Here is a 26,694-nt window from a genome sequence, read left to right on the forward strand (position 1 = left end):
CACAGTTTCCCTTATATTTTCCTGTATTTCAGGAGAACTGAAGGCTTAGTTTTAAAATTTCCTGACTCCCCAGTATTGAAAATTAAATGAAGAATGAAATTATCCTGTCATTGATAGTCTCTCATGCAGTATAACTGATAGACCATCTGTGGAAGGTGTCTCCACAAGATGACAAATTTTAAGGAAGAATTCAAGCAGAAATTGTCAAACTCATATTCCAGTGAATTCATCCAAATGTTAACTTCATAGAAGTGTAAACAAAGCAGTCAGTAACTTGGCTAAGGAATTGTGGAATGGGAGAAGAATCTAATTACAGAAATACAAATCAGCCAATAAAGGATAATGGATTTTTTCAGAAGAGAAAAAAAAATCCTGTAAGGTCTTGAACTATAGGGAAAGTGAGAGACTGGTTATAAAGCATGCACTTGTGATCTTCTTCCAAAATCAGACCTCTTGAATGGGTCTTACAAACCAAATCCTGTAACATGTGTCCCACTCTGCAGCCCACTTTCCAGTAGAACCTTTAATATTTTGTAGAGCAGTAAAAGAGAGGGGAAGGTCACTGAAAGGACAAGCAAGAAGGATGTGTAGGAATATACCAAAACTTTTACATCCTGTGGAGAAGTGCTCCTCACGGTTTAGTGCAAACACAACGATGAGGAAATCTCTCTCGTTCATCCCTGCCCACGTAACCCACTTCTCCAGATTCTCACATGGGAAAACACACACCAGAGCTGCTCCCAGATGGGAGGAAGATTCAGTCTCTCAGCCCACATTCACTGTTTCCATTATTCCATTCAACTTGAACCCTTCTGCAGGACCTCAGCATTCAGCTTTTATCTCCCGTGGCAAGGGAATGTTGTGCTAGATATAGACCTTGAGCCGATCTCAAATTCTTAATTTGACCCAGATCTACAGCTTTATTTTAATGGAGCTTGGCTGATTTATGTGAACTGAGAATGTGGCTTATTGTCCAAATCAGAATTCCATGTCTCAGCAACTGAGTAAAATAAAACCTTAACTTGTGAACACAGAGGTCCAAAGGCAGCAATATAAATATTTTTAAATGCTCAAAGTTTATATTAGATTTAACTTGCTATAAACCATATCCAGCATATTTAATCCAGGATTAGTTTATAAAAAATAATTTAAAAATAGAACACAGTTCAGAAAAGATCAACAAATACATTTGGGTAATCACAGTATAGATTTTAAAGTAAAGTTGATGAGCACTAAAAAAGTAACTTGCAAAACTGCAGATATTTGAAAATTAAGAAAGAATAAAACCATAGAGAAATGTGCTCAGTGCACTTCTTTTAAATTTTATCCCTTGCCAATTAGAAAGGATTTGTATAACAAAAAGCAGCAAAGAATTCTGAATCCATATAATTGCTGACTATGGGAGATTGGACATTATGTAGCAGTATCCTCAAAAGTAGTTCCCATGGCATTTTTCCTCATTTTGAGCAGAGGATAAGCCTTGTTTACACTTCTCACAGCTTTTCTCTTACTTCTTCTTGGAAGTCTTTTAGGTTTCTTTGCTTCGCCCTTTTCAAGGCACAGAGTATGCACATGGCAGAGCCTGCTCACCTCCACAAGATTCAAGTAGATGAAACTTGCTCAGCAGGCACGGAATTTTGGTAGTGTGCTTCAAAACATCTTTCCTACACAAGTTAAAAATTTTTAAAAGCTTATGACAGTAATAATTTTCAACAGGAGAAAGCACACTGGTAAAAAAAAACCTTCCCCTTTTCCTGGCAAATCAGTGTTCCTGGGCATTAAAGCTTAATAGTGAACAGGTAACCAGACTTTGCTCAGTCTAAAATAAACATTGACCAATTAGTACACTTTTCTCTAGACTCATTCTTAGAAATAGGATTGATTTTTTTCCAAGATTAACTGGTATGTGGCAGACACCCAGGAACCAGCAAGAGCGCTGAAAAGCCTGGCAGGCATAAAAGTAAAAACGATGTCTAAAAAAGGAAAGCAATAGAGCAAACATAAATGGCAAAAGATGCAATAAGGGCAACTTTTCTCTGATTTGGTAAGAAAGTGTATAATCTTTTTAATGATCCAGAAAGTCACAGATGCAACGTTATACACATGATCAACTGGAAGGCAGAAAAAGGAAATATGTAACAGAAAAGAGATTCAAACACAAAAATTCCACTGTGAAAGAAGAAAAAAAATGTCAGAAACAAAGACATCAACTGAAATTCATTAGTAAAGGACAGATTTTTAGGCTAAGATACTTTTTGAGATATACCTCAACTTTCTTGAAATTTCCTGTAGTTGCAAATATTTCAAGCTTATAAGAAACCTGTAGTTATCAGTAAGTTAAAATAAATGGGATATCTTGGATATTAAAGAAATAATAATAATAATAATCTAATTATCATTATTTTATGCTGAACAACTTATTTACTCAGCTGTATGTTTTCATGTAAGACTGCTGCTATCTCTGGTATGCAGGAAGAACAGAAAAAAGAACTTTTATACAGTGTGTAATTGACAGACCTACAGCAGTGCATAAAAGAAAAACAGTTTTCAGATTACTTAGTAAGCAATTTACAAGTGTTTTCTCTTGAGTTCAATTCATCAGTACCAGAATTCATGATTTTAACCATGTCTTTGTACAACATAAGTCTTGACCAATACGAGACAAAGATTCAAGATTTAAAGGAATTTGCAGTGCATATCACTTTAATCTTCCAAGGAAATAGCTACAGATTTATGCCAAGAATTAAAAAGTCAAGAAGAAATAATTTCTAGGGAATAACTTCATGGATAGGGTGGATGTATTAATTTCACTATCCTGTGTCTGTATAATTTGGGTGTGTCTGTGTGGTCAATACTAATTTTACAGTTCCACTTAATATGAGGAAAAACTCCTTTTACTGTGCAGGTGACAGAGCACTGGAATAGGTTGCTCAGGGAGCAACCTATGGAGTCTCCCTCACTGGAGATATTCAAGAACTGTCTGGACACAATCCTGTGCAAAGTGCCCTCAGTTGACTCTGCTTGTGCAGGGAGGTTGAGCCAGATGCGCATGTCCAACTTCACCCATTCTCTGATTATGTGAATATCAACTCTGAAAACAGAAGACAAATCCTGACCACATTTTACATTTATGCTTAGAAATTCAAGTCTAAATTAAGAAGGGAAGACTGAAAAGGGGTCTGATCAATGCACACAAATATCTCAAAGGCAGGTGCCAAGAGGATGGTGCCAGACTCTTTCCAGTAGAGCCCAGTGACAGGACGAAGAACAATGGACATGAAATGCAACACAAGAAGTTCATCCTCAACATGAGGAAGAATTTCTTTACACTGAGGATGGCAGAGCACTGGAACAGCTGCCCAGGGAGGTCATGGAGTCTCCTATTCCAGAGACATTCCTAACCTAGACATGTTCCTGTGTACCCTGCTCCAAGTGACCCTGTCTTGGCAGGGAGTTGGACTGGATGATCTCCAGTCCAGCTCCAGGGAGCTCCCTTCCAATCCTACCAATTCTGTGATTCTGTGAATTGGGAGTGAAATTGCCTCAATAAACAACAGGTTGTTCAAGGCTGAAGATATTTTTGAAAGGAATGTGGACTAAAAGTGATTCATTTACACTTGAATTTCAAGGAAATACAGATGCTTTGCTGCATTGCTACCGAAGAGTGTATCTGGATTTGGAAGGTTTTGTATGTTATTATATGGATAAGAATTGCTAGAGAGAAATTATAGAAAAATATAGAAAATAACTTAAGGGGTTGCTGTATCACTAGACCTAAATCCCCAATTCACCTAAAAACACCCACTCTCAGCCATTAATGACCAAAGGTCAAAGTGTACAAGAACTCCAGAAAAGGAGTCAACATTAGGGCTCACATTCAGTTTCAGTCATTTCTTAGGTGTTCACTTGCAGCTCCTAATACCCATCTGCTCTTGCTGTCTTGCTTTTTGATTTTACAAAAACCACACTGTTATACTGGCAGTGGGTTAAATCTTCTTCTTGAGGGAGAAAAAGAAACAGCTCAAACATGCACCCATGGCATATATTAGCAAAGGCAGGCACACAAAAATGTGTCTTCATCTCAAGCAAAATGCAAACAGGATGATAATGGTCCATGATTATTTGTAAAGTCTTTCCCGAACTTGGGAATGGATTGGATCCTCAGAAGTTTCTCTCTCCTTCAGTGTATAACCTGACTGATAGAACACAAGTATCTAATACCAGCCCACAGTGTTAAATATACTTCAGGAAAGATTCAGAAAGAACCAGTGTTATTTTTAGAAAAGCAAAAATGCTCCATTTATTATGCTCATTTCAACTTCAAAAAAATTAGATATTTTCCATGCAATGGTGAAATTCCCTTCTGTTGACTTGGCAAAGAAAGGCTACTTTGAACAGATTTTGTACATCTGCTACATCAGGAAAAACACCTGCTGACAATTTTTGAGAGTTTCCCAGCACATAACTCTCTAGAGTAATTCAGTATCTAAATGGCATACAAGTTTCAAAATATTGTAAGTCAGAGTAATTGTGTTTAATTTGCCTCTTCATGGAAAGATGCAATCCATTTAGTATGTCAGTGCACAGGCAACTTAACCTGCCATCCAATGCCAGAGAGAGACAGATATTTGTGAAATTAAATGTTTTTCTTAGCTTCATTATCTGAAATGGCCTAATGAAGGCAGCAAAGCATTAGGAGCAAAATATTTAGAGGAATATTTCCTGAGCATTCAGCAGATAATAACACCAGCCAGGCAATTTGTATTAACTGGGAAAACAGCTACTTATACCAATAATAATAATAATATGTACCAATATTTTTGGTACAGCTTCAGAAAAAGTTCTTGGTTCCTTAGGTTAGGTATTTTGAATGTCACTGTAGCACCAGGATCATACAAAGAATTCATGGAACATTTCTCTTGGCAAAACAAGTAGGTGTCAAAAGTTGACATTACTTAAAAATAAGACCAGGAGTTGTGAGCATGTACCTGCATCCAACCTCATGCAGCAGGTTTCTTCTCTACCACAGTACCCCTCACTTGCACAGCAGTTTGCCGGATACAAAATAAATCTGCATAGTCCCTCAGAGCAACTTTCTCTAGATTGTGGATAAATCAGTTAAAGGCGTTTCAAAGTAGCTTAGAATTATTATCTTCAATTCTTTTTACTCTCTGCAAATGCTCTTTTGCTTTCCTAGACTGTATTTCCCTTAGAAGAGATGCTGACAGGTGAAAGCTCTGTTTTGCTTGCCCGGGTAAAGGGTCTTGAAGAGGGTTTATTTCAGTGAGTCATGGGGTTGTTAGGGCTGTTTTTTGGTTTGGTTTAAGAAATTTTAGCTGGATGGAAAGGATATTGGAGGAAGTGGGATACTTTTCCGAGTTGGTGGCGTCCTTTGTTAGCGGGCGGGCGGGAAGGCGCTGATGCGAAGCGAGACATTGCCACCCCGTGGCCAGAGGCGCTCGGCTGGCCGGGGCTGGGGCTCCGCCCGCAAAACACGGAGGGCCCAGACCAAATGAGGGCTTCAGGGACCTGGAAAAACGTGAAGGGGCCTCAACTTCTCCAAGCAGGCCAAAGCTGCAAACACAGGGACACGTAGCCCTGACATCTATTGTGAACTGCTACGTCCATTGTGAACTGCTTATGCATGAGTGGGGACAGGACTGCCCTGCCTTGCACAGACAGACACGGACCATGCAGAGTTTCAAGTGTCTTTTTATTGAACCAGGAGAGAGGGAGAGGACAGGCCCCTCACTGCCTGAGTACAGTACTATGTATTTCCTCTTCGGAAACATGAGCTTCTACAGGAGGACATCCTTTCCAGTAATTAAGTATTCCGTACCATGGTACCATCACTACAATTTCCTTCTCTTCAATCCCATTTTAAAGATGAAGGGGTGATACTTGGGAACGTGTCATTTCTGGATGAGAAAGCACCACAGGCATCTGGCTCTATATCTGAAAAGATTCTACACATGGAGCTGCTCACATGCACCAGTTCATGCCAGTTCAGGAAGCAGAACATTGTTATTTCAAATCAAGCAGAAATACCCACAGTGTGTCAGTTCCTGCAGAGCTTTTCACATCTCAGCAGCTCTTTTTGGCTCCTTAAGAGTATCAAAATTTGCTGCTGATCAGCTACATAACTCATTCTGGGTAGAAGCCCTGTGAATCTTCATGCATTTCCTATGTCTTTTTCATTTATCATTCAAACATCCCATTCCTCACTGTCTTTTCTAACAAACAGACTCCGCAGAGATATGATTCTATACCCTCTCTAGGAGGTATCTAGACTGCATGCTGTTCTGCCTTTTTGCTTCATTATGCTGGAAGAATTTTCTAGCAGTTATCTGGCCAAAACTGATCATTTACATAACAGCTATGGGAAAACAGTTTTATAATAATCAGATTTCTGTTCAATAAAGACTTGCAGCAGGAAGCTCACCAGGTAAGATTCATCTCCCACACCTCTGGAATTCCACATTGCAGACCATTCTCTGATGCTAAAGAGACTAGGGCCACCTAAAGGTGTCTCCTGCAGGGAAGATGAATCCTACCACTCCCAACTGGATGAACAGGACTTATCAGTGTAATCTTTCTATCCAAATTCAGTTCCTCACAGAACTCGGAAATTCCAGATTTGCTGTTCAAGTGTATTAATTGTATTTGTTATCTCAGAATCATAAAATGATATTGCACTCCCTAGAGGAAAATATTTATTTAAAGATCAAACAGGTTTTGAAGCAGCTTTTAAAAATTAAACATGCCATTTATATATATAATAGAAATGCAGTTCTTTGAAATCCTCTGCTCCTGTGATGTACTTTAACCACATGCAGTAGCAAAACAGAAATCCCATGTCACCAGAGCAAGGAGAGAATTCAGATCCTGCCTTTCCAAAAACCAGATACATTTTTATATACTGCTCTACAGGCTACAATGGTCAAGAAATTCCATGTACTGTACACTGCTTAAGCACAATTTAACACTAAAGGGTAAATTAATAATGTAGAACAAGATTGCTATGAAAGCAAAAATTCTGTGGGATCAAGGCAACAAGATGAAGTAGCCATGCAAGAAAGAAGATAGGTCTTATCAGCAGAATTGAATTCCAGATAAAGTGCAGCTTTCCTTCCCAGAATACAGAGACAGCCTATGATTGTAGCAATCAGAATCAGCAAGAGGTTATAAATTTAGCTAGTCTGAAAACCAAATGAAATGGAAAATAGAATGTCAAGCACTGAAAAGCAAGCTAATGAACAAAGAGCAGCATCCACAATTTTTACAGCTCTGAAGAGATCATACAGGACTTCTGTTGAGTTTTCAGGTCAAGAGCATGTGGGATAATTAATTTCCCATGTTTAATGGGACATTATGACACCAGCATGAATCTGTCATCAAGTCATTCCTGAGACACCATTACACTAAACTTTCAAATTTCCAGTGTCAGAAGAGAAAACAAGCAAACAAAATGCTTATTGTGAAAAGAGCCTTCTAGAAACAGCAAATACAAAGTGTTTAATCTCAAATGCCACTTTTAATTTCTGGACCTTGAGCTAAGAGCAGGACCATGAGTTACCTTGACCAGCTAAGTCATCACACTGCTTCAAGGTGATTAAAAGGTCACAGCTATCATGATAGTGGCAATTATCTGTTATATAGACCATGGTAAGACAAAGGAAAAAGATGCACTTCCCCTTTCCCTGGAGACTGTCTCAATTATATCTAGATCTATATATACAGACATAGATATGTAATATACATATTATATACATAAGGGTCAAAAAGACAGCAAAAATCAGATACCTGAATGTATATATAGAAAGAATTCAGAGCATGCTCTGAATGACAGATTTCAGGGAAAAAAAGATTCTTAGGCAAAAAACCAAGGCAATGAGATTACATAGCTATAGAGTTCTGAAAAAAAAGGGTGTTTTTTACCTTTCCCCAGACATGACAATAGAAACAAACATAATATGTCGCCAACAGCCCCATCTGGTTTCTGAGACTGAATGTGCAACTTCCAAAAACATCCATACTTCCATTCTTTGTAATATCCCTTAAATATAAAATAAATCAGCCGTTTCTGTAGAGAGTTCTTGAGAGAATGAAAAGGCATAATCTCAAAATGAATCTGAATATGATCTAATATGTCATTTCTACTGTAGCTTCAGTACAAAAATGTTCTGAGACACAAAGATTTAGAAGTATCAAAATTAACAATCTGGATTTTTTTGTAACCAAAGTGAAATAATACATTTTTCTGAAATGATTTAATTCTATGTAACATAGTAGGAAAAGCTGTAATAAGTCATTGCAGCCAGTAGTGACAATTCTGAAAAAGGCACTTAAATTGTCTTTGAAAATAGGGAAGGAGGGCCTTCACATGACTACTGAAATCCACAAAACTCACATTATGAGAGCCTCCAGTTCTACAAACCAGTTAGTTCTTAGTACAATATGTATGTAAGTTTTCTTGAATTAGAAGATAAAGCTAGTTCCCATAATACTGCAGTAGATGAATTTGACAGAAAATGAAGAGTGGTGTCTGGGGAACTGGGTCAAACCAATTCTCAAGCCCATCTAGCATGTTTGTGCAGATGCATTTACTTGATGTCAAAAAATGTAATAAAGCTAAGCCAGGCAAAGGAAGCCACAATTCCTATTGAGTGGTTTTTCTGCTGTGACACTTTATTAAATATTTTTCATTGCATCTATGCATTAATCATTTTCCAAAATCCATCAAGAGAGAAAGATATAGCAAAGAAAATTGTAGTTTAAAAAAAGAGACTGTTGGGTTTTGGTTTTAGTTCACAGACTGATCCTTAACAAGTACAAGACTCTGTATCTCAAAGACAATGAAATGTAATTCACTGTCATATAAACTGGTAATTTGGTCTGGGTTGAGGAGCTCCACTTTACAGCACACAGATAATGAGTCATTGAATGCAAACCTGCATCCTCCTACAAAGCCAGTGCAGTATTTCCTTAGGTACTTCTGCAGTAGTTAGGCTGCATTTTCAAAAAATGCTTATGAACTCTTGTAACACCGATCAGGAGCTAGATTTATTCTCCTTACATTCAGCTCTGTTGCAAAGGTTCTTGCCTTTTGGTAGAAGAAGAGAGACATTTCCCGATCCACGAGGAAATTATGGTAGATCACAGCAAGTCTGGTGTAAATCTTCAGCTGAGCTTTTTTATTGCCCAGGTCCATGGCAGCAGCGAGTGCCAAGTGGTAATAACCAGCTGCATCAAAGGGGTCCTGAAATAAGAGGCTCAAAAATAGTACAACCAGTGCAAAAGGACTGCAGAGCTCAGGTTTGTAAGTATGTAATAAAAATAATATAGATTCTGAGTTTTTGAGATTTTTTCACTTTACACTCGAAACACACAAAATCAGAAAATGGCAAAATCTGATTCTATGAAATATTACTCAATATAAAAATTTGCCACACAGGTTATTAAAATTTCTTACCTTAAGGTCATAGAATATAATATCTCCTAAAACTGAGTACACCTTGACATAATAGAGTGTTTCCTCCTCAAACTCCAGAGGAGAGGAGCAGAGGGACAAGGCCTTTAAATAGAAGTGTTCAGCTAGTTCACAGTGACCCAAATGGTGATGGATGGCTGCAAGGCGATGGTAGGCTATTCTTTCATTTAGCTGATTTCCTAATGAGATAACATGGGAGGCAGGAGAAAAACAAAGAGACAAAGTACTCAAATCTATGTAACTTAAAAAAAAATAATTCTGTATTGAATTTGCTGAGCTTTTATTGAAAAAAAAAACCCTATATTTGCTTAAGAGATGCATGGTCAAAACCTGCCGTTCAAGAAAAATCCTATGGAATTTCTGAATTTCTTCCCATAGGATTTGACAGTGCCTGGGACTTTAAGAAATAAGTACATTCATCTCTCATGTATATATTATAATACACACACAGAGTGCATACTTACAAAGAATACTAATGGATTATTATGAAAGAAAGTTAATGGGAATAAAGACTCCCTTTGCCCATTCCAATATATATTTTACATGAAAATTTACAACAAAAATATTATTTTCAGACTGATCAAAATGACCTGTCTGTGCTTGTACAGAGGGTTAAGGAGGTTCTTAATTAGTTGAACAGCTACCATACTTGAAGAATAGTCATTCTGAAGCAAGACCTATAATTTTTGATTTTTCCATCTTATATTGGTTTACAATCAGAGCTTTCGGCAATTCTGAAAGTACTCTCAAAAGCCTCTTAGGACTATTTTATTCATGAGTATTGTATCTTAGCTCTTAGAAGCACACTCAGTTTGGACATAAAATTCCAGGTTTGATTCTGTGCTCTAGCACAGGTTTTCCATTTGATCCTAAGTTGAAGAGTAAGCAATAAATTGCTCATTCTTGAATTAGAAGCAAAAAATAGCAATTATAGTAGTGTTATGAAATCCTGGCAAGAAATGACTGAACAAAGGAAGAAAACTTTAAATGTAGAGTTCTCTTTTATTTTTAGAGGTAACACTCATACTCAGCTATAATGGAAATTGTTCTTACCTAATTTTACACTGAGGATGAGAGCTACTCTTGCATATTCCAGACTTTCCTCATAAGCCTTCAGATTCATCAGCAATTCCACCAATTTATTGCATAATCTGAGTTCAGTGGTTTTGTTGCCAGTCTGAACAGCAAGTGGGAGAGCCCTGTCCTGAAACACACAACAGCAGCTTAGGTATGGCTGAACCCCAAGATAGTGCACTGACAGACTCTAATTTATGTCAAATCCAGTAATTTCTTGATTTCAAGGTTTCATTTTGCTCTTTGTTTAGAACAGTTCTTGAAGCCAGAAGTGGATTTGAAACAGGTGATATCTACTAACATCATGACAAGTACTCAGCTGCACTAATTTATAAACAGGTTGCTGAGAGGTTCAGCATTTGTAGAATACCTGCTATGGTGGGAGGTACATAACTATCAATGCAGCAGAAAAATTGCACAAACCCTGTAAAAAGTCACTGCTTTCTCCTTTTCCCAAGTACCATTGAAAAATATGTCTCCAGCAGCTTCAAACAATTCCATTCCTAAATTTGGATCTCCTGTGCAAAGAGCAGCATCCTGAGCAACCTGAAAAGTAAAAAAGGAGTGGGGAAGGAAAGAAATGAAATCTTGTTTAATGGTTAAAAAAATCATAAGTATTAGCAATGCTAAAAAGATTTTTATTTTCTCTCCTATTATAATGATGAAAAAGGCTGTATTTGGTTTGAGCATGCTCCTTTTTGGTACCCTGTCTTTGAACAAGCCAGTGGCAGGTGTTGTAGAAGAAACACAACCTGGTTACATTTTTCTGGCAATAGTATCCTGCTATCTTTGCCAGCACATGACATTCTAAAAACAGTGTATTTGATAGCTGCCACATAGTAAATTTGAATTAGATCAAACATATAATAGAAATAAATTCAAATTGCAAGTTAGATATTGCGAACTGCAGATTTAAAAGCCTGTGAACTGATTTCTGTAAATAAATGCAGGTCCACTATTCTGTTCTCATGGACAAATACATGTCTTGTTAGCAAAAAGGATTTAATGACAGAGCATGCAAAGCAAGAATACCAGGATCCTCAGTTATTGACAGAGAAAATAGTAATGAAAAATGTGCTCTGGCTTTGTCTTCTTTAGTTCTCAAATTGCATTCAGTTAATACAAGTCCTTCTTTCTACTTGAGCACAGAGGTGTGCAAGACAAGTGCCTCTGCTCTCACACGTGAAAATACAACAGCAGCTCCAGCCGGCTCCATGTCATACTAGGCATGGCCACAGAAGGAAAAATTCAGATGCTGTGGAAATGCTTCCTAAAGAAGCTACTCTGTTTTCCTGGGAATCTGGCCCACAAGCCAGTGTGCTAAGGTGATTATCCTCTGTTACCCAGCAGCATGTATCATGCCAGTGTCATAAAATTGCTGTGGTGCTGTAGAGCTGGTAAACGGTGTTTAAGGAACACACAGAATTAACAGCAACTAAGAAAGGTCACTGCCCAAAATCCTTCCAGAATCAAGAAACAGATTTAAAAGGATTAGCAGTGGAAAATGCTGAGATGTTCCCTTCACCTGCTGAGCATCACATGAATGTTGTCTCTAAGAGATCAGAACATCAACTGGCAAAAGGTATGGAATTTTTATATCTAATTACTCTTACCATGCCATCTGCACAACACGGATACCATGTGCATGCCTGTAAGTGTTGACAATGTACCTGAATATAAAGATCCACAAGCTCGTTCTGCCTCAGAACATAATATATCTTTCCTGCCCGGAGCCAAGCATATGCCTCCTTCTCTTTTTTCTGGAGATCTATAAATATTCCAAGGCTTCTTTTGGTATATTCCAGAGCTGACCTGTAGGCCCTGAAACAGGGAAAAGTGCTAATCACAGAAGGGTTCTTCAGAATTGCAAATAGTTTTCTTCATAACAAGAAATGTTGCTGTAAGACATTCTGTTTCCCCTATTTAGGGCACAACTATAATTTCTCACTGTATTACCCTAGTAACTACAGAACTCTTTTTTCCTCTTTTGTTCCATCCACATTTCCTGTTAGATTATCACCCATTATATTTTATTATACAAATATGTTTCTTATATAATGATATATAAATAGTTATGTTATGCATAAACTTTTTTCTATTATATCTTATATTATTTCAAGATGGTTTATATGTGTCCTTGCTCTACCTCAAACTTGTGAGAAGTAGAAAAGCCTTTCCTCATCTTCAACTCTTCTATAATTTATGGATTTTTCCTAAAAATGTCAAAGAAATCACATCTATTTTTTAAATCATCTATACATCTGACTTGAGCACAATTGAGACTAATCAGCAATTTTTGAAAAAAAGGGAGAAACTGGGAGGAGAGTGGTAGGGCAGAGGAGAATGGGACATCTCATGATCATTTCTAGAAGAACTTAAATTACCACATTTATTGATCTTGTGGTGCTTTATACCAGACATAGAAACCCTAGATGTCTTAAATCTTTCTCCATCTTGTGCTAGACTCCCAATACCTTGACCCAATGTATTTTCTTCTGAGCACAAGACACAAACATATTAAAATAGAACATGACCTGCACAGTTGTGGTGTTGGAAGAGCTGAGTTTCCTTGTTACTCAGGACAGCTAACATAAAGAATACTGGATGCTAGGGTCTAATACCACACTGAGTTTGTGCTATTATCTGGTGGCATGCTAAGGTTGTACAGTCAACATCTGGGAGCCAGGCTGCTGGGATATACAAATTCCATCTACTACAAGCACAAAGCAGCAGCTTCTCCAGCTAGTAAAGTCTTTCTTCAAATTCCAACCAGCTTGAAATCTTAACCAACTCCTTTGTCTTCAGTCTCTGCAAAGGATGATCATCAACTATAAAAAGGCCTAACAAAGCAAAATAAATTGGGTGACCTGCTAAGCATATTAGATGCTCAGACTACAGGCACTTAAAGCTAAAATAGGCATCTGTTCTCTTTCCAGGACTGAGAATATTTTTTGCATCCTTAGTGAGGCAAGCTTGGAAATATCTGAATCTAAAGTAACTCCTTGAAGTACAGCAAGGAAAAAAATCAGACAAAGCAGCCTTAAAAAACACTTTAAACATTCTTAGAGAAAACTATGTTTCCTCAGCACTTGCTACTATAATTTAAATTGTGCAGTTTCTTATTTCAATAGATCAGAGTCAAAAATAGGTATTTGGAAAATAAGAGCAGCATAGAAATTGCAGAAGAGCAAAACTATGCAGGTTTCCACTTTGGCTTTGTACTTATGTAAGTTTTGAAAAAAGCCCTTCCTCGAACAGAAACACTTACATAGAAGCAATTTAATGCCTGACCTGTTTGGAATATGTCCTTTGGTGCCTTTGGTGCCTTAAAAAAAAAAGTCTTGCAAAAATCCTTGAAAACAAATCACCTGATATAGCAATCAAGAACTGCATAACATATAATAGCTTTAAAAAGTATTTACATAGATTTTAAAAATAAATTAGTTTTTGAAGTAGTGCTAATCCCTGCAGAACATCTTGTCTCCCTTAAAAGATTACAGTTACTTAAAAAGAAACAAGAAAATTCTCCATTAGCACTGGACTTTTCAATTCTGATAAAGTGTATTACCAAAGCAGAGAGGGAAAAAAAAAAATCAGTCATATTCAGCTTTTGCAAAAAAATTGAGATCCTTTGCAGGATGGAAAAGTTAAAATCAGAATGAAAGAAAAGTCATTCAGCATTTCTTACCTTTCTGTTCCTAAAGACAAATAGAGCTGACTAATGGTTTCCAAAATTTGTCCCTCCAGAACTTTGTTGGACATCTTTCTGGCTAAAGATAGTTGATATTCATTGTAGATGACACACTGAGTCTCATTGGGAGCAACTGTACTGTAGAACTGACACAGCAGTTTAATTGCTTGTAGTTGACCTAAGAGAATACATTGGAAATACAAACATGAATTGCTGTTTTAAAATGAAAGTTAATTAATTTTAAAATTATTCATTTTCACCATTTCAAAAATTGCAGCACAGATGATGAAAAATATAGAAATCATAACAAGAATATCCCACTGCCACTTTATTCTCTCCCAAAGTTAACAAAGGCTATGGGTTGCTTCATACTTCATTTCCAAAATAAAGCAGTAACGGAGTCACCTTACCTGCATTAGCTGCCTCAGTCATGCTAGGAAGAATAACAAAGTAATACATGCATCTTCTAAGTACAGATGAAACATATGTGTATAACCAACATTCCCTAACAGGGTACATTTTGTGACTTATAAAAGATATACTTACTCTCCAGATGACTTGTCTCCATTGCAACTAAAAAAGCCCATTCATAGTAAAACCTTCCTTTCTCCCGTTCAGTTCCACCAACGTAATAACATCCAAGCTGAAGGAGGACTTGGATAAAATCTTGACCACAGTCCATAATTGGAAGCTTGGAGAATAGCTTGACTGCCCTGATAAAATAATGTTCTGCTAGCTTGCTGGCTGCTGCATGCAGGCAGAGTGCCCCAAAATTAGCCAGGGCTATGGCTTGGTTATGGGTTATCTCTGTCTCTTCTGAAAGACACAGGGCTTTGTAGTAGCTCTCAGCAGCTTCTTTTGTGTTGTTTGTCCTTTTCAAAGCAATGGCAAGCATGTTATAAGCGATGCCGAGTTGCTGAGGACTGCTCCATGCAGAGCCTACAACAGCATTTAAAATGGCTAAAGCCACTTCATATTGCTTGTAAAGAATGTATAGCCAAGCAAGCAAAACCAAATAGTTGATAGTTTCCTCTGGCTTAGCAGAAGCAGAGTCCAGTGCTTTCATCATGTAAGCAATGGCTTTTCCATACTCTTTGTGGTGGCTGTACAGCTTTGCTAAGCTGAGATAGATAGTGCTGCACAGTCCTTCCTCCTCATTAGTAAAGTCAGAAGAAAGTGCCTGTATGAGGTAAGGTGCAATTTGGGATGGGAATATTTGTCTGAGTTTTCTCAGGCCATATAGTTTGGGAGCATTTTTGATGACTAAATCAATCCTTTTCAGGGAATCCATTAAGGTACTGGAGCTCTGGGGAGAGATAACCTTTATGCAACTTAACACAATGTGTGGCAAACACTTTTCGTGGTAAGACTCTGCCAGTTTGAAGTAACAGTTGTTGGATAAATTGTTTTGTAAACCCAGGTCATTGAGCAAAAGCTGAAACCTTTCCAAGAATGGCAGTGCCTCTTGGTGTTGTTTGCGTGCACTGTAATGTTTTGCCAGCAGAAAGCATGCCCTTGCTTCTGCATGTTTGTTCTGGCTCAAAATTGTCCTCTTCAGAGCATACTTCAGTATATCTGACTCCAGGTCAGCACTGCAAATGTAGTTGGGAATTCCCATGAGAAGAGATGCAGCCTTGTCAAAAATGTGAGTACACTTTTCTTTGTTTTTCTGGGTCAAGTAGATGACTGTTAGATTTGTGTAAAGAGCAATGACAAAGTACAAATCACTAAACCCTCCAGCTACTGCTCTCAGTGCTTCCTCAAAATACACACGAGCTTGGGAAAACTTCAGCTTTTTGACACTGAGCCTGCCTAAGAGAAAACACAGCCTTGCTAGTGCCCAGGACAGACCTGATTTCTTTGCAGCTTCCCTTGCTAATCTTAAAAAATTAACCAGTTCTTCTTCTTCTGAAAATCCATAAAATATGCTATTTGTAAATGAATAAGAGAAATTATACAGGCTTTTGAAGCTGCTCTCATACTCTTTCCTATTTAAGAAGAGTAACAATGGCTCAAAGATGTCAGATGCTTGAGTATCTTCTTGACATATATGGAAACAAGGCCCTTCAGGTAAAGGAAATATTTCAGTCTTTGAAGAGACAGCAGATTCCTTCCCTTCAGCAGTTGGCTCTTCAGCTTGAGTGGCCTCCAAATTCTTGAAGTTCTTCAGCAATTCTTCTATCTTGCCATTCTTGCTAGTGGATCCTGGGCTAGAAGGTGAGCATGCAATTTCTGAAATTTAAAAAAAATACAGATCACCACTTCCTGTATGCATGCACACAAAGGCCTTTGATAGACCAACTAAAACATTTGTCAGTGAAGATACTGTTAAGAAAACATTACGTAAACATACCATGATTTCTTAACAGAATGTCTAGGAGACAAGCCAAAGGTGTAAAAAGATAGCAAGGAGGATGAAAAAGTGTGGGAGACTGGAGGAGTGGGAATAAACAGAACTTGCCACATGTAAGCAGGTTAGTGATCAGTACACTTGTCTAGCCAGGCCCTGGGCCTGATCCAACACTAATCCAGCTGAAGTCCAGCATTAATTCAAGCTGCCTTTTGTCTGTGTATACTCAGGAAGTACAGTCAGTGTGTATTCTCTGTTCTCTCCATGTGTACATGAACGAGACACCTGCTAAAGAAACACAATTCAGACTAGCTGGTAAGCAGAAGGGAATCTAGGAAGATCCAAGGTCTGAAGTGGATAAAGGGCCCAGGGTCGGGGCACAGCTGGGCTTAAGGTGTGAGGGAAATGGGAATTCAACCATTCAAGTAGAGTAAGGGTAGGCCTATGTCCTGACAGCAGGCTTGGGCAGGTCAGCCAAGGAAGGGGGTAGGACTGTGCTCTTGGAGCTGGTTCAGTCTCTCATGGGTGCTTGGGGTGCCTGCAAAGGCTCTGTTCTCCTGTTCTGTCCTGGCCAGCCAGGCCTGTGTATTGTGTAATAGGATTTCTTCTATCAATCAATAGGAGCAGTGATTCTCTGCTGGCACAGATTATCTTTCACAAAATTACCAATTTGTGGTAACTGATGTGGCCATTGATCTAAAATCTCCTAGTGACAACATAGTTGAATACCTTACAAATATAATAAAGACAGATATGCCATCAATTCTTAATCCTCCCACTGTTTTCCAGCCCAGTTAATAGGGCAAGGATTTGGGATGGATTATACAGTCATAGTCAGTCCTTAAGTTTACAGCTGCAGATCAACAGGAGCTTGTTGAAGTTACAGATTTAGATCTCAATTCCCTTAGAATCTCATTTCTGAAACTGCAGCAGAATCATAAATATAAAAATTTTTGTTTAGGAAAATGTTGTACAGTATGAGTAATGATAGTGACAGCTTAGCAACAAATGCCAAAGGGAAATAATTCTGCATTCTCAACAAAATATCTCCTTTGGGAAATCTATTTCTGGGACAAAATTTTCTAGTAGACAAAAAAAATCTGCTGGAATTCAAACTCAGCACTTGCCAGGTGCCCCATAAGCAGTATTTTGCCTTGATAAACAATGGGGAGGGGCTGGGAGGTGGTGAATGTGTGTCACATCAGTGAAAGGGAAGTAATAGAATTTTCAGCTGGATAGCACGTCCCAAGAAAGACACTTGATATCAGTGAAAACCCATAATGTCATACAGAAAACCTAGTAAGAAGGGGTTAAAGCAAAATCTCAGAAAGCAAACAATGAGCAAAGAAAATTAGCATGTGAAGAGACATTAGAAGGAGAATAGCTGGCAAAGAAACCAAAAATATCAGAAGTCTCATTAATTTTATGTATGAAGTATTACCACATTCATGAGCTTTCTGAAATTCGGGTTCTTCTAACACATCTGTAAGAAAGAAAATAATCATATTAGCTATAGTATCTTGGTCATTTATCAGTTTCAAATCCCCTAAAATAAGGCTCTGTTTATAATTCTTTAAGTCATGAGAATTTGATACATCCTAGAAATTTAGAAGAAAAGAAATATTCTAAGTCTGACCCAAAGCTAACAGGGACTTACCCAATTCACTGCTTCTGCATGGCTATCATCAAGTAGCTACCTCTGCTCAGTAAGGTGGGGAGCACATCACAGGCAGAATTAAAGCCACCCTGTCCTGCAGGAGGGAGGCATTTCTACTGCATTAAAATACAAGTGGGCAGCAAAGATATGACCATTCTCCACAACCCGCACGTAAAATGAGGTAGCAAGGAGCCCTTCATATTTTTAGTGTCTCTCCCATGGTAGAGAGGTGGGAAGGGAAGTTATTTAGGGTTGTTTGTGTAGATAAATGTCAGACTTTTGTAGCCATTCCAATAGCAGGTGGGTGAAAAAAAATACCACTTATTAAAAAAAAAATTGAGATTAATTCTGTAGACATAGCTATAGATCTAGCTTTACATTTAAACATAGCACATCTGGAAAGCATTTAAAAATTACTATTTTGTGTAGCAGATATTTCTCAAGGCATTTCAGTTGTCATGCTGCATTTCAGGAATATTTTCACTATCTTTCATACATTTGATGCAATAGGGTACAGAGGGTATGAAGGATATATACAAAAGCAGAGGCTCACAGACCTATTTAAGCTGTATTTAAGCTGGTGGAAAACTACTTTACTAGTCTTTGAGAATGACCTCTCACTGACTGTTTACTTCTAGAAGTCCTTCTTATAAATGCTTTTCTGACTTTGGTGGATGAAAGCCACAGATGTAGTGGCTTGTAACTTAATACTCTAAATATTTAGTCAGGGAAGTGCTCATAAGTAAATACTTCTCAGTAGATTGATGTAGATGGAAGAACTGCAAATCCATTTAGTAAGATCACACAACAAAATATCAAGTGAATATTAAATGTGCTTGCTCTGGATAAGTTGAGTGATGAGAATCAATTGAGCTGTTTAAGAGAAAAGTGGTGAAGAGGTACTGTGAGCTTGGGAAGATGCAAAAGAAGGTGGTACTTAAGAAGATCGGGGAGGAGATATAGTGAAAAATGTGCAACAGCAAAAATAGCAGTATGTCCATTAAGCCCATGACATGGTTTAGTACCTTAGATTTGAGCTTTTGTTCCCAGGGTTTTCATTAGAGCACAGGAGGCAAGATGTGGAGGCATTATGCACATTGCCAGGGCAGGTCTGACATGCCCTAGTTATTGTTCACACTCACACTCTGATGTGCAGAATTAACATGCCTGACTCCAACCTACACAGTGGCTCCTTTCAACCTGGAGCCTACAGGCCTGTCTCTACAGGATGGCACTAATGGAGATAAAACTTCCTCAGATATTGGACAAGCATATTCATCACCAACAGCCTGTGGTGGAATAAGAAACCACTGCCTCTCTTCAGTTCAGCAAGACTATTACTGATGCCTCAGGCTTTTATATTTTTCAGATTCTGTACTGCTTTAGTGCATGGGTCTGAGCTTCATGTTAGAGGATAGGAAGCTTTCTTCACAGAGGAGGGATACAAATTCCTTCTCTAGCTGGAGACCAAGGACATCTGATCCAGATCTCAGGCCCAAGAGCATAAACAACGTGGACTGAAGAGTGAAAAACAAGAAGGATGGGTTTTCGTGGGCTGGAGTTGTAATTGGGCAATTAGGTCCAATATGCTAATGGACCAAAACTTATAAAAGTGTGAGACCCCGTGACTGGTCATCCATTTTGTGACCATTTTGGGTTCATCTTGGGTGTAGCCCTGGCTGGACTCTTGTGCTGCCCAAGGTAGATCTGTGAGCTCTCCTAATAAAAACCTACTTTATTCTTTAACTCCGTCTAGTCTCTGTTCCAGGTCAGCCTTCACAAGGCATCATTTCATCACCCTGCCTGACAGTAAGTCTATAAAGGTGAAACCCCAGTTATCCCAATTGCTTATGCACAGCACAGAGAAATAAGAGTTGCGTCAGAGATTATGTTACTATGACTAGGTTTTGCTATTTTTCTATACCTTTGAAAATTAAATCAAGCATGAAGTGGTGTGTGTTTGCATTAGCTGTCAATAATTATTATGCTGCACTACCTTTCCCAGGACAAAAAGCCAGCAGTGTTTGGGTGCCCATACTGCATTTTGCAATGCAGCCATGTGAAATTGTAATTTGTAATTCAGTCATGTAAAAGCTTGGAGATCTGTGCAGCACAATAAGAGTTTTTAAAAGCCTGTTGTTTAAATTCACTCAGGAAAAAGAAAAAAAGACAAAAGATTTACAAATCCTCTGCTGGAAAAAGCTCTGAAACAGCAGAAAAATAGCAAAGATTATATAAAGGATTTTTACATGTCATATCAAAGATCCAATTGATTACAAAGATATTTTAAAATAGGTGTAAATGCTGGGGTATCATTGAAAAATTAATTTTATAACAGGGGCATAGGAACTATATATGTATTTTGTGCAATAAAAAGGAGTAAAACTCATACTTACCTATTCTGTACACAGAGCAAACATCTGTGATGGAGGTTTTTTTCAACAAATGTACTACTTCTTCCAAGTTTTTTTCTTTTGAAAAAAAATATAGCTCTTCTGCTTCAAGAAAATCCAGATCTTGTGGTCTAGCAAGGAAAGGAGTAACTTTGAAGGTACCTGAAAGCAGATTTGGCTTAAGGAGCTCACTGCATCAGTCACATATGAACTTGTTAGAGAAACCAATACAATCTTTACATTACAGGTTGTGCTGTGTTCAGTCAATGTATAAAATATGCATATAAACTGATAGTAACTATGCTTACAACTAACTGCTTCTGCCATACCAGAGTAAGCTTTATGTTAGTGTCATTGGATAGCATTTCGTGAGAGTATTTGTTAGAAGCATGAGTCTTGGAGGACTTTATGGTACTGATTTTCTAATATAAGCTTCAAGTTACATATGAAATGGACCTGCAAGCAGCATTTAAGAACTCCTTGTTTCAACATGCAGACAGTTCAGGCATATTAATAAGAGCAGCCTATTTATATGGTGCCAATGCATGATGAAATATACCCTTTTTAGACATCAGTCTGCATTATTAGCAACTCTTTGCAAAGGTCCCATTAGAAGCAAGTTAAAGCATATAACTGAGGGTACTAGAAAAAAAACCACAGAACTTGGATGTTTTAACATAGATCTTGAGAGACCAGCAAGAGAACCTTCTGCAAGGGCAAAGCTGCTTGGATCGTGTGAGCCAAAGAATAGAAACTGAACCAATTAATAAGTCCAGCAACCTCTTTTCCCAAGAAGAAACTCAGCTACAGAATAATAATATTTTGCAATATTTAGGCAGACTTCATATTCCAATTCCTTTGAAATTTTGACTAATATGACAACTCACATTAAAACAACAACCACAAAATACCCCGAAACCAAATCCCAAAAAAACAAAACCAAAAAAAACCCCCAAACCCCCCAAAAAAACAGCCCCAAAAAGCCAAAAACAAACAAAAAAAGCCCAAAAACCAAAACAAAAACAACACACCCTGAATTTAATGTTCAGCATTTCAAAGATGAGACTAGGAAATTAGTTTTTTTTTTTAATGAAATATAAATATGTATCACTCACTTATTTCTAGATAAATCCAATTTAACATAACCTGTCTTTACAAAACCTATTTGGCCAGTAAACACATGTCTTCCAAGAAACCATTCCATGCATTCAATGAAGTAGCCAAGGATCTCGATTTTGTCCCCTTCCTGGAAACTCAGCTCTTCTGACACAATACTCTCATAATTCATCACAGCTAGACAGCATCCCATTGCTGTGTAATAAGGAGATAAACAATATTTGCAGATAAAGTAATTTAACAATAGAAATACACTTAATAGAACAGCAAGTCAGCAAGAATATAATTTAACAAAAGACATTCCTGGAAACTGTGAGTTTAATATTTGCCGTGACAAGATTTAAAGCATCCCAACCTCATTGGTTTGGCTTGATGATTAGATCTATAAATAGCATAAAAATCTTCATTTCCCAGCCATTAGAAAACAAAGCGTAAAATATTCTCACAATTCTATCAGATTTCTTAACGAAGCAGCAAAAAGAAGTGTTTTAAGTCCTTAGTTTCCCACTTACAAAGGGCTCTGAACTTGGGCTGAAGTAAAGCACTTGAACCAATTTTGAACCAATTAAAATGATCCCTATGGGATAGATATAGGTATATACCAGTCAGTACAGTATTAAAACTGAAATCATGGAAGAAAATAAGCCCTATTTGCTCTCTAACCTCAAACCAACTGTATAAGTTTTATTTCTCCGGCACTATGAGAAAAAGCAGCACACGTATCAATGATCCACAATTACATTGGTGCATTTTCTGAGGCATCTTCAACTCAGTCACTCTGTACTACCTTCTCTACTATTTAGGAGGAAAAAGGGGAAAGATAAGACTTTAAAGTTTGACTCTTTAGAGTTTAATCTTAGACAAATTTATAGTCTCACTAATTTTACTGCAAACTAATTTTGAAAGCTGTTTCCCCACTCTAATACAATAGACAAAGTTATTGAACTTTTTAGAGACTGTTCTAGAAAAAGCATAGAGTAATTTTGGTGTTATTCTAATGTTGATGTTTTAATGAAGTTTCTTACCAACTGTTTTTATTGATTTGGATTCATATTTATATGAGAAATCAATGGGATTAGAATACCCTTTAAGAAACCACCTGAAAGCAGAAAAATAAATTGAAGTTAGTGTATAGAACCCTTCACAAAATGTCGTGACAGTAACAGTCATATTTAAAATACATATCAAAACTGATTTGTCCCTCCCACAATTAGCTTTCAATTTCAGCACTGCCCATACACTTCTGACACATTTATGGTTTCATTAATATTAATAGTAGAAGTACTGCTACTTCAGGAGAACAAATCAAACTGAGAAAGTCATGCTATTTTTCCCTGCCCCAGGCAGAGGCATCTCTAAACAGACATGTATATATGAATCAGATGTATATGGAATAGGTAGGTAGAGTCAGGTACCTACTGATGGAAAGGCTCCAATGGCTCCAGGGAAGCATTAGACCACATGGGTATGTCACTATCCACAGATCCACCTGTTACACCTTCAGTAAAAGCTCCAGTATCAAAATAAGCTGTTTCATTGTCTGTAACCATCATCTTTTGTATTGTATTATCAGGATATAAAACAAAAAAAGATCCTAAAACAAAAGCGGTTGAGCAGATGTCATTTTATGTAACATTTTAGTGTCATTTAAGCCCTAAAACTGGCTTCAAGAGCATCAGAATATTAATTTAGAAATTGAAAACCTGATCTTTGTCAAGAATTTTCTTGCTGATTGTCAGATATTCATACATTTTTGTCTAGTGTGTCTTTCAGTAGGGAAAAAAAAAAAGCACAGATGATGTCTTAATGAAGCACAGAGCCCTCTGCTGCAATTCTGCATATTCCTATTGCAGAAACAAATCATCCACCTATCCTGATATCCTGTCTCTGGCAGTACCAGCAGGTGATGCTGTTTAGGAGAAGCATATGAGCCTGGTAAGTGTTTGTAAATCACCTCCTGCACATCTCCAGAAGCTGCAATAATATTAAGCAAGTTGAAATGTACATCACTCCTAATCCTTTTGGTATCCATTTATGCACCAGCTGCACGTGAATCTCTTCAATCCCTTCATGATCTCATTGAAAATAATCTGTGTTTCTTCCTTTCTTGTCTCTTTACAATGTGCACTTGGAGTGAGTAAATTTCAACTTCAACTTCAATAATAATTTGAATAGGTCTTAATGTCTGATTTGGGGGTATTAAATAAAGATGCTTCCCTGAACCTAGCCTTAGCATGTACAGTCTTTCTTACCTTCCTGTACTAGCAGACTTCTGTACATCAAATTTAATGATTTTTCATTTATACAGACTTCAATGCCTGTATCTTCCTCCTCTTGGGAGTATAGCCAGAAAGACTGGTCTAGGAATAAATTCTCCATGCAATGATTTATAAAACCTAGGAAACAGAAAATCCAATTTGTTTTCTTTGCCATTTTACAGTATTACACAAAAATACAAACTTTCAGAGAGTTAGAGACTACTCCATTATTACTTAATGCACAGTGTATAAATCACAAAATTCAACAAGTTCCCAGAAATTGTGTGCAATTGAATACAAATTAACACTGAACTATTGTATGGTGAAACAACTTTACCCAGTGAGTGGTAGGTTAGAAACTTCCATATTTCTTCAAAAGTTTTAAATGTCACCACTATTAAATCTTTATCACTGTGAATAGACAGGAGTCTGGCAGAAAGCTCCTAAAAATCAAAACAAATACTTTAATTATTATTACACCAGATTTAAGCACAATTTCTCCCTAGGTAACACTTAGGCTAAAATATTATTCATTAAGAAGGATTAAAAAAAATAAGAATGAAAAATTTTATCAGTATGAGATATCTGTTCTTTAACATACAGGGAGCCAAATTTTAATCTGACTCTTGCTTAGCAGTTGTACTGACAGTTTCAGTGAGGGCAATTACAGAGGAAATAAAGACCACACTGAGACAGAAGGTTTGTCTACTTCAGAAATGTCTATGTATAGTCACATACATAACCATATAGTCAAATGTATGTGTATATATATATATATATATATATATATAGGCAAGTATATAGTAGTTCTTTCCAAGAATATCCTCTGCACAGAGGGGTTTACAGCTTGGGAACTGCCTTTGCCAGACGTGTGGGCATTAATATTAAATAGTGGAAAGGAGCTAGTTTGGTTTTTTTTTATCTTGAAATGTCTCACTTGATTGGTGTAAATGTTTCAGTTCTAAAACTTCCTGATGTAGATTACCCTCAGAGCTTTGTACACACACAAAAATGCAGCTCCTTTGATGCAACTTTGAACCTGCTTCCTGGTATAGTCTTTATCCAGAAGAGATATTGAATAATTATTTCCAAGTTTACACTTTTTTGGTTAAAACAAATATACTGAAGTGTTATTTTTCTTTTTTTAAAAATGCAGTAAGATATTTTTATCCTCATTTGTACTAGTTCACATTGCTAGAATAGCATTACATTACACTTTTAACAAAGATAAGCAATGACCATTGTAAGTGGTAATGACGGATTTTAAGTTATTCCAGAAATGCTAAAAGGAACAGCTACATAAACCTTCAAATAAGTGAAAGAAAAACACTTTTTGATGGATTCTAGACAGAGAGGGGTCATATAGAGTCTGGTTGCACTCCAGTTTGTAGCTTAAAAACAGGGCTCCCCAGTGATGCTGGCTATTGCCTTTCAGGGAAATACAAAGAACTATGTAATTTATGAGACAAGTATCTGAATCACTATCTCAGAGAATAAATCAAACTTAAAGCTAACAGGTAGGATTCTACTGTACCCTTACTCCCATCACATTAAAAGGGAAGTGCAGCTCAAAAAAATTGAAGGACTGATCAGAAAATTGATTCTAACTCACGACAGCAGGGAGGAAATTGTCCCTCAAACCTTTTCTATAATATGAGTAAGATGGAGCTGATTCTCTGATTTTATGACTGCTACAGCACAATTTTAAAAATATCTGAATTTATTCTGTTTAACATCCATATTTTAAATTCACACAATCTGAACACATTAAAATATAAAAGTCCAACCTAGACTTCTTCATCAGGCATGTCTCATCACTGCTTTGATCTTCTGCATGCACCTTTCTACACCAGATTACATATTAATGAGAGCCTGAAATCTATTAATAAATTGCCAACACATGCTAAAGTATGTCAACCTTAGGGGCTTCATGCACTGCTGAATACCAAAACAACATTCTAACGAAACTTAACTTTATCTATCTTGTTTCCTTCAAAGCCTTTTCCAGTCTGTTTCTAATAAGGCCACAAATCTAGTCCATTTGTTTGCTCTTTTCCTTTGCCTCCCAATCCCATTTTCCTTCCTCCCTCTCCCTCTAAACACCGTCCAGAGCAGAGAAGCAGAAGTACAGACTTTGCACAGCCACAAAGTTAGCAGCCTGGTGGTGGGGTGGTTGCTTCACATGAAAGGAAAATGGTGTAGAAACATGTGTCTGTATTAGTCAAAACCATAACTAAGATTTCAGTCATTTGGCTTGCTAGTGAAGGGGGCTGGAACCCATGGCACAGACAAAAAAAAAAAAAGACACCAGAGGTTAGATGGTATCATTTTCTTTTTTTTTTTTTTCCAAGATGAAGGAGGAGACTAAGCTTTTTTCAAAGTAAACATCACTGGTTGTAGAGGCCAGGTTTCTCATACACAAAAAAATTTGAGTAATAAAATTTGGCCAAAAATTGTATGCTATTTAAAGTTATGGCCATTTAGCCCTAGGAAGTCCAATGCTTAGGCTATTCTCTTCCAGACTTCCTCTTTGGCTTAGCGGTGAGCTTCCCAGGAAATGAGCATGCAAAATAACTCCAGGTGTCTAGAAGCTGAAGTGATGGGTCAATACAAGGACAAATTAAAATAAATCAAAGCCCCATTATTTTCCTTGATGTAAATGAAT

General features: G+C 37.4%; 1 protein-coding gene across 8 annotated transcripts in view; it reads right to left on the bottom strand.

Moving 5' to 3' along the window:
* Positions 1 to 8,667: 8,667 nt before the first annotated feature.
* Positions 8,668 to 26,694, bottom strand: part of SH3TC1 (SH3 domain and tetratricopeptide repeats 1) — a 32,494-nt gene continuing 14,467 nt past the window's right edge. For 4 of the 8 annotated variants that reach the window (XM_068188602.1, XM_068188604.1, XM_068188605.1 and 1 more), the window contains exons 5-18: positions 24,367 to 24,472; positions 24,024 to 24,167; positions 23,191 to 23,365; positions 22,797 to 22,870; positions 21,771 to 21,966; positions 20,659 to 20,786; positions 18,047 to 18,088; positions 14,802 to 16,487; positions 14,253 to 14,433; positions 12,235 to 12,385; positions 10,988 to 11,110; positions 10,544 to 10,694; positions 9,473 to 9,669; positions 8,668 to 9,259 (exon numbers count right to left, since the gene is read on the bottom strand). In XM_068188602.1, coding sequence (XP_068044703.1) covers positions 9,029 to 9,259; positions 9,473 to 9,669; positions 10,544 to 10,694; positions 10,988 to 11,110; positions 12,235 to 12,385; positions 14,253 to 14,433; positions 14,802 to 16,487; positions 18,047 to 18,088; positions 20,659 to 20,786; positions 21,771 to 21,966; positions 22,797 to 22,870; positions 23,191 to 23,365; positions 24,024 to 24,167; positions 24,367 to 24,472 — 3,585 coding nt within the window. In that variant the 3' untranslated portion in view covers positions 8,668 to 9,028. Of the gene's footprint in view, positions 9,260 to 9,472; positions 9,670 to 10,543; positions 10,695 to 10,987; positions 11,111 to 12,234; positions 12,386 to 14,252; positions 14,434 to 14,801; positions 16,488 to 18,046; positions 18,089 to 20,658; positions 20,787 to 21,770; positions 21,967 to 22,796; positions 22,871 to 23,186; positions 23,366 to 24,023; positions 24,168 to 24,366; positions 24,473 to 26,694 lie in introns of those variants that run through there. The other 4 variants (XR_010998548.1, XR_010998549.1, XR_010998547.1 and 1 more) reach the window with 4 other exon arrangements.

This window comes from Anomalospiza imberbis, chromosome 4 (genome assembly GCF_031753505.1).
Source record: "Anomalospiza imberbis isolate Cuckoo-Finch-1a 21T00152 chromosome 4, ASM3175350v1, whole genome shotgun sequence".
NCBI classification, from domain to species: Eukaryota; Metazoa; Chordata; class Aves; order Passeriformes; family Viduidae; genus Anomalospiza; species Anomalospiza imberbis.